Source organism: Dendrobates tinctorius, unplaced genomic scaffold (genome assembly GCF_039654945.1).
Source record: "Dendrobates tinctorius isolate UK_male_01 unplaced genomic scaffold, ASM3965494v1 ptg000057l, whole genome shotgun sequence".
NCBI classification, from domain to species: Eukaryota; Metazoa; Chordata; class Amphibia; order Anura; family Dendrobatidae; genus Dendrobates; species Dendrobates tinctorius.
Genome location: NW_027361725.1, coordinates 17,207,318 through 17,219,945, shown reverse-complemented (window position 1 = coordinate 17,219,945; position 12,628 = coordinate 17,207,318). Strand labels below are relative to the sequence as shown.

General features: G+C 40.5%; 1 protein-coding gene across 5 annotated transcripts in view; it reads left to right on the top strand.

Annotated features, from left to right (window-relative positions):
• NOVA1 (NOVA alternative splicing regulator 1) overlaps positions 1-11,551 on the top strand; it is a 95,565-nt gene extending 84,014 nt beyond the window's left edge. For all 5 annotated transcript variants that reach the window (XM_073577791.1, XM_073577792.1, XM_073577789.1 and 2 more), the window contains one exon: positions 7,422-11,551. In XM_073577791.1, coding sequence (XP_073433892.1) covers positions 7,422-8,429 — 1,008 coding nt within the window. In that variant the 3' untranslated portion in view covers positions 8,430-11,551. The remainder of the gene's footprint in view (positions 1-7,421) is intronic.
• The last annotated feature ends 1,077 nt before the right edge of the window (positions 11,552-12,628 follow it).

Genomic DNA, 12,628 nt, shown 5'->3' with positions numbered 1-12,628 from the left:
GTGAACTTTTGATCATGGTCATTTGGCGTTCTTCTGGCGACTCGACCATGCAGCCCATTTTTCTTCAAGTGCCTCCTTATTTTGCATCTTGAAACAGCCACACTACTAATTTTCAGAGAGTCCAGTATTTCAGCTGATATTATTTGTGGGTGTTTCTTTGCATCCTAAACAATTTTCCTGGCATTTGTCACAGGTCACAGGTGAGGATGTTACCTTTAGTAGCCATTGAAACCCATTTGTGTCAACTTCTGTGCATGTTATCAGGCCAAAATCACCAAAGGTATGTAAACTTTTGATCAGGGTCATTTGGATGTTTTGGGCTGTCATTATGATTTAAAAAGAGAAAACACAGTAGTTTGACAATAAATGGCTTCACCCAACCACTAACCATGAGTGGAGAAAAAGTTTTGGTGTTATCATTCATATTCTCTGAAAAAAGGCCAAAAAAGCAAAAATTCTACCAGGGTATGTAAACTTTTGAGCATAACTGTATACAACAGTTAACAAATAGCTAGTTATCTATAATGCATTTCTTCATAGTACCCTGAACAGGGCAAAGTAGGGCTATGGGAAAGACCACCCACAAAGATGTAGCATACATGGATGCTGAGAACAATGTGATCTAGTAAAGCTAGAATCATGGGTTCATTTCAGAAAAAGATGTTGGATATTTCAACTCCTTGTAGAGTACTACAGTCGTTAGCCAAATATACAGTGGGGCAAAAAAGTATTTAGTCAGTCAGCAATAGTGCAAGTTCCACCACTTAAAAAGATGAGAGGCGTCTGTAATTTACATCATAGGTAGACCTCAACTATGGGAGACAAACTGAGAAAAAAAAATCCAGAAAATCACATTGTCTGTTTTTTTTTCATTTTATTTGCATATTATGGTGGAAAATAAGTATTTGGTCAGAAACAAAATTTCATCTCAATACTTTGTGATATATCCTTTGTTGGCAATGACAGAGGTCAAACGTTTTCTGTAAGTCTTCACAAGGTTGCCACACACTGGTGTTGGTATGTTGGCCCATTCCTCCATGCAGATCTCCTCTAGAGCAGTGATGTTTTTGGCTTTTCGCTTGGCAACACGGACTTTCAACTCCCTCCAAAGGTTTTCTATAGGGTTGAGATCTGGAGACTGGCTAGGCCACGCCAGGACCTTGAAATGCTTCTTACGAAGCCACTCCTTCGTTGCCCTGGCGGTGTGCTTTGGATCATTGTCATGTTGAAAGACCCAGCCACGTTTCATATTCAATGCCCTTGCTGATGGAAGGAGGTTTGCACTCAAAATCTCACGATACATGGCCCCATTCATTCTTTCATGTACCCGGATCAGTCGTCCTGGCCCCTTTGCAGAGAAACAGCCCCAAAGCATGATGTTTCCACCACCATGCTTTACAGTAGGTATGGTGTTTGATGGATGGAACTCAGTATTCTTTTTCCTCCAAACACGACAAGTTGTGTTTCTACCAAACAGTTCCAGTTTGGTTTCATCAGACCATAGGACATTCTCCCAAAACTCCTCTGGATCATCCAAATGCTCTCTAGCAAACTTCAGATGGGCCCGGACATGTACAGGCTTAAGCAGTGGGACACGTCTGGCACTGCAGGATCTGAGTCCATGGTGGCGTAGTGTGTTACTTATGGTAGGCCTTGTTACATTGGTCCCAGCTCTCTGCAGTTCATTCACTAGGTCCCCCCGCGTGGTTCTGGGATTTTTGCTCACCGTTCTTGTGATCATTCTGACCCCACGGGGTGGGATTTTGCGTGGAGCACCAGATTGAGGGAGATTATCAGTGGTCTTGTATGTCTTCCATTTTCTAATTATTGCTCCCACAGTTGATTTCTTCACTCCAAGCTGGTTGGCTATTGCAGATTCAGTCTTCCCAGCCTGGTGCAGGGCTACAATTTTGTTTCTGGTGTCCTTTGACAGCTCTTTGGTCTTCACCATAGTGGAGTTTGGAGTCAGACTGTTTGAGGGTGTGCACAGGTGTCTTTTTATACTGATAACAAGTTTAAACAGGTGCCATTACTACAGGTAATGAGTGGAGGAAAGAGGAGACTCTTAAAGAAGAAGTTACAGGTCTGTGAGAGCCAGAAATCTTGATTGCTTGTTTCTGACCAAATACTTATATTCCACCATAATATGCAAATAAAATGAAAAAAATAACAGACAATGTGATTTTCTGGATTTTTTTTTCTCAGTTTGTCTCCCATAGTTTAGGTCTACCTATGATGTAAATTACAGACGCCTCTCATCTTTTTAAGTGGTGGAACTTGCACTATTGCTGACTGACTAAATACTTTTTTGCCCCACTGTACATAGGATGCACCGTATACAGTATTTATTGCCATTTACGATAAAGCAGTAGACATTTTTCTAATGGTCCATTACTTCCATTACTTTTTGCATTGATTTCACTATTTTTAGTTTGTTTCTATTATATTTATTGCAACTTGTATATTTATTTTAAGTGTTTTCTATGGTAAGAAAAAAGACTGGTAAAATAAAAGAGTTCCGGATCCATTGCTGAGATTCCCACATGTATTGGTGACGTAAATGAGATGAGTCAGATCTGTCAGTGCTGAATTACCAGATTATGACACAAGACTAACAGTAACCTAACCTACTGGATGTCTAAAGCTCCTCATAAACATTAGACTAATGTCAGCTGATCCTGCCGATATCGGCGGTTGCAGCTGACATTCTATTGGGTATGGGAGCCTAGATAACAGATCGTCGGGAGCATGTCCGATTTTTGGCTGTCACTCGCTTTGTTTTCCCAGAGATGTGGAGTAGCCAGATATGTTTGGCAATGACTCTCTAATGTATGGGAAAGTCGGTCAAGATGGTCATTGGCCGAAAGTTGTGTGCAGGTGTTATAAAACCTTCTGGGAGGTCAGATCCATACAGTACGTGTGATGGCAGTGACACTCATTCATTCATTTAGCTTAAATTTAACTGGTAGTTAAATGGAACATGTCACCATGAAAATGTAGTCCAATCTGCAACCCCCCCCATGTTACAGAGCAGCGGGAGGGGGCAGATTGATTATATAGATTTGTGAGAAAAGATTCAGTATAACCTGTAATTTAATAATTTAATTCTCTGCTGTTTTTTGTTTTTTGGGTCCTTTGGGCGGTCCTATCAGCGATTGACAACTATCTTTGTATATACACTTATATAAAGAAAACTGTAAGTCATTGATATTACCACCCACTGGACCCAAAATCCCAGAAAGAGAAGAATTAAATGGTTAAAAAACAGGTTATACTGAATATTTTCTCACAAAGCTATGTATCAACCTGCTCAGCTCCCCCTGCTCTATAGCATGGGGCCTGCAGACTGAACTTAATTCAGGTTCCTTTAAACCCCTTAATGACCTATGACGTGATATGTCTGCCATAGGTCAGATCCCCCGCTTTGGTGCAGGCCTGGCGCTGAGCCCGCAACTTTTCCGGCACATGACAGATGATCTGATCAGCTGACATGTGCCCCTAACAGCCTATCTGATCAGCTGACATGTACCCCTAACAGCCGCAGGTAGAATCGCAATCCAGCTGTTAACATGTTAAATGTCGCTGTCAAACATCGACAGCAGCATTTAACATGGCCACGCCGGAAGTGTCTTAGGTCCCACCATCGATGTCCGGTGGTTGGCACTCATAACAGATGAGCATTTTTGTTACACATAGCAGGGCTGAAGCCCTGTTTTGTGTAACAGAAGTGATCAGAAGATCACATCTTCAAGTCTCCTAAGGATATTATTGAAGCAAGTAAAAAGGAAAAAAAAAGAAAGTTTTTAAGAACCAAAAAAAAAAAAATTAAAAACGTTCAAGTCACCCCCCTTTTGCCCCATGCAAAATAAAGTTAAAAAAAATACACATATTTGGTATCACCGGGTTCAGAAAAGTCAGATCTATCAAGATATTAAAAGAATTAATCCGATCGGTAAATGGCATAATGAGAAAAAAATGTAAACCTCAAAATTGTTTTTTTTGGTCGCTGCAACAGTGCAATAAAATGCAATAACAGGCGATCAAAAGATCATATCTACACCAAAATGGTATAAATAAAAACATCAGCTCAGCGCGCAAAAAAATAAGCGCTCATCCAGCCCCAGATCATGAAAAAGAGACACTAGGGGTCTCGGAAAAGGGCACCGTTTTTTCTTTTCTACAAACTTTGGATTTTTATTTTCTCCACTTAAATAAAAAAGAATCTAGACATTTTTGGTATCTACGAACTCATAATGACCTGGAGAATATAATGGCAGGTCAGTTTTAGTATTTCATGAACATTGTCAAAAAACAAAAACAATTGTAGAATTGCACTTTTTTTTGCAATTTCACTGCACTTAGAAATTTTTTCCCATTTTCCAGTACGCTATATCATAAAAGCAATGGTATCATTCAAAAGTAAAACTCGTCCCTCAAAAAAAAAAGCCCTCACGTAGTCGTATTGATAGAAACATAAAACGTTATGGCTCTGGGAAGAAGGGGAACAAAAACCGGAAACGCAAAAACGGAAAGGGGGTCCTTAAGAGGTTAAAGAATATGACACAGCAAGATTTAACCTAAATGTTCCAATGTCATTTTATTTACCAGATGATTTTGCTTTTTGTTTGAGGTGCAAAGACTACATAAACCAGTTGCCCGGCACTTTCTAGTTTACTGGTGTACTGTATGATATTTAATATCAAGTACCCCTCACCAGAAGATCTCAATTTGGGTTACAAGCATAGCATGTCACAAGGACGGTTGTGCGCCTCCCACCCCATGCCGAGGTCACTGCTGATAACCAGGCAAAGCTAATTAGATCAATCATTTCATTACAATGTTACATTACAGTCAATTACACTCTGCGCTCTTTGGTCCTGCCAGCGTTTTTGTAATTTATGGGTCTTCTTTTGCCTGCAAGCGCCTGTCAGAAGCTCCTCTCACTGCCTTTGTACCCCCACCAGGGTAGCGCTCGACCTACAACCCTTTTCCAACAAATTTGTTTTTTTTCCTGCTATTCTTATGCTGTACAAAATGAAAATCAAGATTGCCTATATACAGTGGGGAAAATAAGTATTTGATACACTGGCGATTTAGCAAGTTTTCCCACCTACAAAAAATGGAGAAGTCTGTAATTTTTATCCTAGGTACAATTCAACTGTGGGAGACAGAATCGTAAAAAAAATCCAGAAAATCACTTTGTATGATTTTTACATAATTAATTTACATTTTATTGCATGAAATAGGTATTTGATACAGTGGAAAAACAGAACATAATATTTGGTACAGAAAAATATGTTTGCAAATACAGAGGTCAAACGTTCCTATAGTTCTTTGCCAAGTTTGCCCACACTGCAGCAGGGATTTTGGCCCACTTCTCCATACAGATCTTCTCCAGATCTTTCAGGTTTCAGGGCTGTTACTGGGCAGCATTGAGTTTCAGTTCCATCCAAAGATTTTCTATTGGGTTCAGGTCTGGAGACTGGCTAGGCCACTCCAGGACCATGAAATGCTTCTTATGGAGACCCTCCTTAGTTGCCCTAGGTATGTTTTTTAGGTCATTGCCATGCTGGAAGACCCAGCCATGACCCATCTTCAATACTCTTACTGAGGGAAGGAGGTTCTTGGCCTAAATCTCGAGATACATAAATCCATTCATCCTCCCTTCAATACAGTTCAACCATCTTGTCCTTTTTGAAGAATAGCTCTCCCAAAGTATAATGTTTCCCCCACCATGCTTCATGGTTGGGACAGTTTTCTTGGGTTTTCTTGGGTTGTACTCATTCTTCTTTCTCCAAACACTGCAAATGGTGTTGATACCAGAAAGTTCTATTTTGGTCTCATCTGACCACATGACCTTCTCCCATGCCTCCTCTGGATCATCCAGATGGTCATTGACGAACTTCACACGGTTCTGGACATGTGCTGGCGTGAGCAGGGGGACCTTGTGTGCCCTGCAGGATTTTAATCCTTGACGGCATATTGTGTTACTAATGGTAATGTTTGAGAATGTGGTCCCAGATTTCTTCAGGTCATTGATTAAGGCCTCAAGTGCAGTTCTGGGCTGATTCCTGACCTTACTCATCATAATCATCCTTACTCCTCGAGGCGACATCTTGCTTGACAGCCCCAGACCGAGGAAGATTCAGCTTTCTTGTGTTTCTTCCATTTTCTAATTGATATCAGTTGTTGCCTTCTTGTGCAGGTTTACAATTTTGTCCCTTGTGTCCTTAGAAAGCTCTTTGATTTTGACCATGGTGGAGAGGTTGGAGTGTAAATGATTGAGTGTGTGGACAGGTGTCTTTTATAGAGGTAATGAGTTCAAGCAAATGCAATATATACAGGTAATGAGTGCAGAGTAGGAGGGCTTCTTAAACAAGAACTAACAGGTCTGTGAGAGCCAGAATTCTGGCTGGCTGGTATATGATCAAATATTTATTTCATGCAATAAAATGCAATCTAATTATTAAAAAATCATACAATGTGATTTTCCAGTTTTTATTTTTAGATTCTGTCACAGTTGAAGTGTACCTACAATAAAAATTACAGACCTCTCCGTTCTTTGTAGGTGGGAAAACTTGCAAAATCAGCAGTGTATCAAATACCTTTTTTCACCAGTGTATTGTGAGGTCTTTAAACTGTGCAGGCAATCAACATCGGTGCCATCCTGTACAATAAAGAGATTATTTTATCCATAGAAATTCACCACTGAGAAGCAGAGGTTTTGTTTCAGTTTGTTAAATGTTATACTTCAAAGATGTAAATCATCTGAACAGGGGTTTATACCTTGAATGAATGGGAGCCATGTTAAAAAGAGTTGCATGATTTGGATGACCTCATATTATTTCTATATAACTTGGGTGAATTAGTAACATAGGAAAATTGTCTCTTCAGAGAGGATGAACACTTGATCTCTAGTGCCTATTGGAATTAGCAATCCTAAAGTCAATGTCAACCCTTTAACAAACTTTAGGATAAAAGCTAAACTGTGTATACATGTGTTTCAGGGTGTTTGTCTCTCATCAGTGCAAAGCAAGAGGACTGCTTTCACAAGATGAGCGGACTCTGACAAACGTTTAACTTACAGGGCTCGTTAAAGGGTTGATATATACTTTTAGGATTGCAAAGTCCAATAGGTGGCACTATAGTTCAGGTTCTCTTCCTCTCTGAAGAGACAATTTTCAGATTTAATTTCACTAAGGAGAATTTCATGGCCTGTAAGTCTCCTTCCACCGGCTTCCCAATACAAGGATATACGTTAGACCTTAGTAGGTGCATTCTGCTATTTGAAGGGAATATACTGCATTGTCTCTCATCAAGCACAGCACCACACTGACCTGTCCACATTGCTTGCTATTAATGTAATGTCCACCTATCTTTCTTTCTCCTTTGGTTTCTTTCTCATGTTTTTCTGACCTCAGGTGAAGATCATCGTTCCCAACAGCACTGCAGGTCTGATTATCGGTAAAGGAGGAGCCACTGTGAAGGCAGTAATGGAACAATCTGGTGCATGGGTACAGCTTTCCCAAAAGCCAGATGGCATTAATCTGCAGGAACGAGTGGTGACTGTAAGTGGAGAGCCAGAACAAAACCGCAAAGCTGTAGAGCTTATAGTGCAGAAGATCCAGGAGGACCCACAGAGTGGCAGCTGTTTAAACATCAGCTATGCCAATGTCACCGGACCTGTAGCTAACTCCAATCCCACAGGATCTCCATATGCTAACACTGCTGAAGTTCTACCAACTGCTGCTGCAGCAGCAGGGCTATTAGGACATGCCAACCTCGCTGGGGTTGCAGCCTTCCCTGCTGTGCTGTCTGGATTCACTGGCAATGATCTTGTTGCTATTACATCGGCTCTTAACACCTTGGCCAGTTACGGCTACAACCTCAATACTTTAGGGTTGGGACTGAGTCAAGCAGCAGCCACAGGAGCACTAGCAGCTGCCGCTGCAAGCGCCAACCCAGCCGCAGCTGCAGCCGCCAACTTGCTGGCTACATATGCCAGCGAAGCAACTGCGGGTGGTGGCACTGCAGGGGGAGCGGCTGGAACGTTTGCACTAGGCAGCTTAGCTGCAGCCACGGCAGCTACTAATGGATATTTTGGGGCAGCATCCCCACTAGCTGCTAGCGCCATTTTGGGCACTGAGAAGTCAACGGACGGCTCCAAGGACGTAGTAGAAATTGCTGTGCCAGAAAATCTAGTAGGTGCCATTCTTGGCAAAGGGGGCAAGACATTGGTGGAATACCAGGAGTTGACTGGCGCCAGGATACAGATCTCCAAAAAAGGGGAGTTTGTCCCCGGTACCAGAAACCGAAAGGTAACCATAACAGGCACACCAGCCGCCACGCAAGCTGCCCAGTATCTAATCACGCAACGAGTCACTTACGAGCAAGGTGTAAGGGCAGCCAACCCACAGAAAGTGGGTTAATTGCCCCCCTGTCCTTATTCCCTTTCCCAGGATGTTAACTTAATTGTCCCTTCCTCCTCCCTTCTTCTTTTCATGGATGTACTGTATTTTGCAGGAGCGATTTATATTTTATTTTTTTTTTACTTTTCATTTTTTGTTTTTGTTATTGGCAGGGGAAGTGCGCGTCGGGTTATTAATATATAATTATGCAAATGAACGCAACAGTGTTGACAAAGCGCATCTGTAAATAATACATGTTCTGCGGATGTTTTAGAGAGGGAATTTTTTTAGTGTTTTTTTATTTTTTTATTACATTTTTTTTTATTATTATTTGAAGGATTTTTGACAGGTTATATCTATCTCTCTCTCTCTCGTTGAGGTTTTATTGTTTACGCGTCAAAAAAAAGTTTAAAAAAAAAAAAAGTTTTTGAAGCCTGCCATTTTACCAGCATTGTTGTAGTTGAAAATGAACTGAATGTAAACATGAAGTGACGCATAGGTTTTAAAACTCTGTGAGGGCTGACGCGCTCCAGCAACGCATCGCAGAGCCACGTGTTGCTGGTCCCTTCAGAAACCCGCACAGTTATCAGTATTAGTCCTAATTGACGCTGTAACTGAACTACTGTTTTGCTGGAAAACAGCAGGGGGGTCGGGTGGGTGAGTTACCGATAAAACAAAAAGGGAGTAAAGAAAATCAAAAGCACTGTCCAACATCACTCATGCTTCCTGCCCTGGGGTGGCAGCGTATGAGAAAACACATGTTTTGGAATAAAAAAAAAGAAAAAAAAATAGTTTTAAATTAAAACATAAAAGAGATATATATAGATATATATATATTATCTAAAAGCAATATAGTTGCAAAAAAAAGCACTGTAAAAATATATATTAAAATGGTTAAAACTGTGGAAAAAAATAACCTTTTTGGTAAGTTTACAGATCAGTGTCTTCATAACAACCTGTATGACGATGAATATTCCGGCTGGCCAGGCTTCATTTCTATCATCGCTGATCCCGTCAGATTTATCTCTTCTGATGGGTGACGTTCGGTTTTCATAAGAGCTGTGTCTGTTTTCTTCCTCCATTGGGTTTTCCCCTCCTGCCCCTTCATGCTGAAACCCTTTAAATCCCCAGTCTCTCACCCCATCTTGTTTTAATTGCATTAATCACCCATGATTTTTTGTTTCCTTCACTAGTTGACCTTATTTCCTATTGTACTCTGGAGAGACAATGATGTCACACGTTCAGCAACAATTGACAATGGCAGTGCCAGTTAACCTATTACTTGCCATTGTTCGGGGCTGTGGCAGCTAAAATTTTTTAATACAAAGGCATTCCTCTCTATCATACAACCTCCAGCTTTGATTTTTATCTTTTTTTAGTTGGAACTAAGCTTATAAGTAGGACAGTTAGTTTATCACGTTCCAATTAATGTTAATGGCTTTCATTTGGGGTTTGTAGGACTGGGGTTTTAATTAGACCCCATAGTACCTGGCCAGCCATGCACCAGTTGATCCATTAACATCCTCCCTTTTTAGATGTAGTGCTGTGTTGTGTTGTGTGCGTATTGGGGGATTTTCGAAGCCAAACCGCACACACATGCAACAACTTAAAGTGCCAACTGTTAGCTGATGAGGTTTCATTATCTGCAACGACTTAGCGAGAGCGTTGCCTTTTAAAACGCTTCTGATTGTGTATAATTTTAACACTAGCGATCTCTTAGTGTTGTCAATGTAGATTTTACTGTGAACAGTATCTGTGATTTTTAGCTGTTTTTGATCCCTCCGGGGCTAGGCTACACCAGCCGCCGCAGGCTCCGATGGTCGTTTACCTGCATGTTCTTTTTCCGTGGGGCATCTTTATGTCGGCTTCAGTCAGTACTTCCCTGCATGCTTGTTTAGCTGAGGTAGTGTTCATTTCCGGCGTGTGTCTACCTGTCGCAGCGCAGGTTCCTCCAAGGGCCATTTTATAAATTTTTGATTTTTAGAATAAGCCTTTTTTAATTGTTTTTTTTTTTTGGTTGTTTATTTTTATTTTTTTTTTTGTTTATCCAACTTGTCACCCCCTCCATGTTTCTGAGTGCCAACTAGCCAGATCATTCTGTTTAACCTCTGCATTTGGGCCACCAAACCACCAAATTGTGGTCGTTCATAAACCCAGCATCTTCTCATGCTATGCATGCAGTCGTCAAAAAATAAAAAAACTATATTAAAAAAAAAAAAAAAAAAAAAAATTCAATGGACAACAAAGTAATTAAAAATAGTAAATAATAATACTAAAAAAAATATATAAAAAAACTAAAATGCTGGCTACCTCTGGATCATCAGGCTGAGAAATTCCCAAACAACAGTTTTCCTTCCATCTCAACTTCAATCCATTGATAACGTCCATCATTACCAACTCAGTGACATTTTCCGCTGCTCCTCCTGTGCAACTGATAACTGAACAATGATTGTGATGTCCTCTCGTCTGGCTTCTCGTCCAGCATCTCTCTTTCTGAACTGTGATCTTTTTTTTTTATTTTTATTTTGGTTTACTTTTCATTAACCGTAAAAAAAAAAAAAAAAAAAAACCTTCATCGCCATGTTAGTTTAACCAATAGTGTTCCATTTGTAGCGGACACTGAAAATGTGGATTATTGATTTTAAAACCTTCTTCCCATCAGTTCCTTTACCCCCAAACCTTCCTGCCTTACTCCTGTTGCAGTTTCTGTTCACTGTTATAAGCCCCGCAACTTCCGAGGGGCCAGTGACGCACGGCTGTATATCCTCACAAGCGGCGTCATGGGCTTCTCAAGCTGGGGGCGATCCAGCCATTCCAATCTGATGATCAAGTCTGTTTCTCTTTTTTTCTTCTTCTTTCTTTACTTCCATTTTCACGTTCTCTTTGATTATAGAAAAAAAAAGAAAAAACATTTTCAAAAAGAGAAAACTGATATATATTAAAAAAAGGAATGATATTGCTTGTTTTTAAAATGGAAAGAGCAAAGCTGTCGTACAACTGTGTTTTAATTGGTAATGGTTATTTATCGTTAATAGTCTCTGTAGCTCTGTAAGTTTTTATGACAATACAGTGTAACTAGTGGTTAGCCGATGATGCGAATATATTTACTCATATCATTATAAATGTGCTTTGTTCATCATGTACCATCACTGTCTCCCGTCTCATTATTTTCCTTGCATGTCACTAGTTTCAATTCATTTATAATACATTAACAGTGAATAATACCTATCAGATTTATTTTCCCCACTGTCCTGGTGTTAGCAGGTGCACCAACAAGAGCTCCAGGTCATCAGCTTTTCATGCTCAGATTTCCTTTAAAATGAACATGCTGCATTACAGACATTTTGCTAAAGTCACCGGATACCACCTTGATTACAGACGTTGGCTTCTTCTGACATGTTGTAGGTGGTATCCAGCAATGACAAAGCTCCCGCTTCTGGTTAACCGTGTGGTCAGATGGCAGAAGATATCACGTACAATCGACAAGAGCTGCTCCTTGTCCGTATGTTCTTAAATTACTGCCTCTGTAGAGAAAAGTCTCCAGCATCCTCCGCGCCCATGTACATTGCAGCATTTTCATTTTGCCAAAAGTAAAGGGCAGCAGAGCAAGTATATCACAATAGTAAGAAAAGCTCTCAGACTTTTTATTAAAAAAAAAAAAAATCAAGGGCTGTGAGAAGCAGAGAGGTGGCTTCTAAGAGACCTATTTATTTTGAAACTTGGGGGAAATGTTTCCGACCCTTTGTCATATCTCTCTATCCCAACAGACTCTGGGAGTCATACATTTCATTCACAGTGTAAATTACCCTGTACCATTTGGTTCAGGCTTTGTGTGGCAAGAGACAAGTGTCCGTTCAGCCTGTTACATGAACTTTCTTACAGCCATCACTGTTGACATGTTGAAACCATCCTGGCAATAAGGCACCTTTTGTCCCCAAAACGCACAAAAAGAAACATTGCTAGTACTTGCACAGATGCATTGCGTTGCCTTTTCACTACTTGTGGTTCCATTTCTAAATGTTCCTCCAGAATGTAGAATAAGTCAGAAAGAGAGGTTTCGCCAGTAGCCGTAATATGTAGTATTTCTTTCATCTCAATGGTCTCATTGATTCAATGCCACCTCGATGTAGCTTATCCCGAGTGGCAGAATGATACCACTCCTTTATGAACTGTAATTCTGAAGTGCCTTCTCGTCATTTTACAAGGTGCACAACATGTCA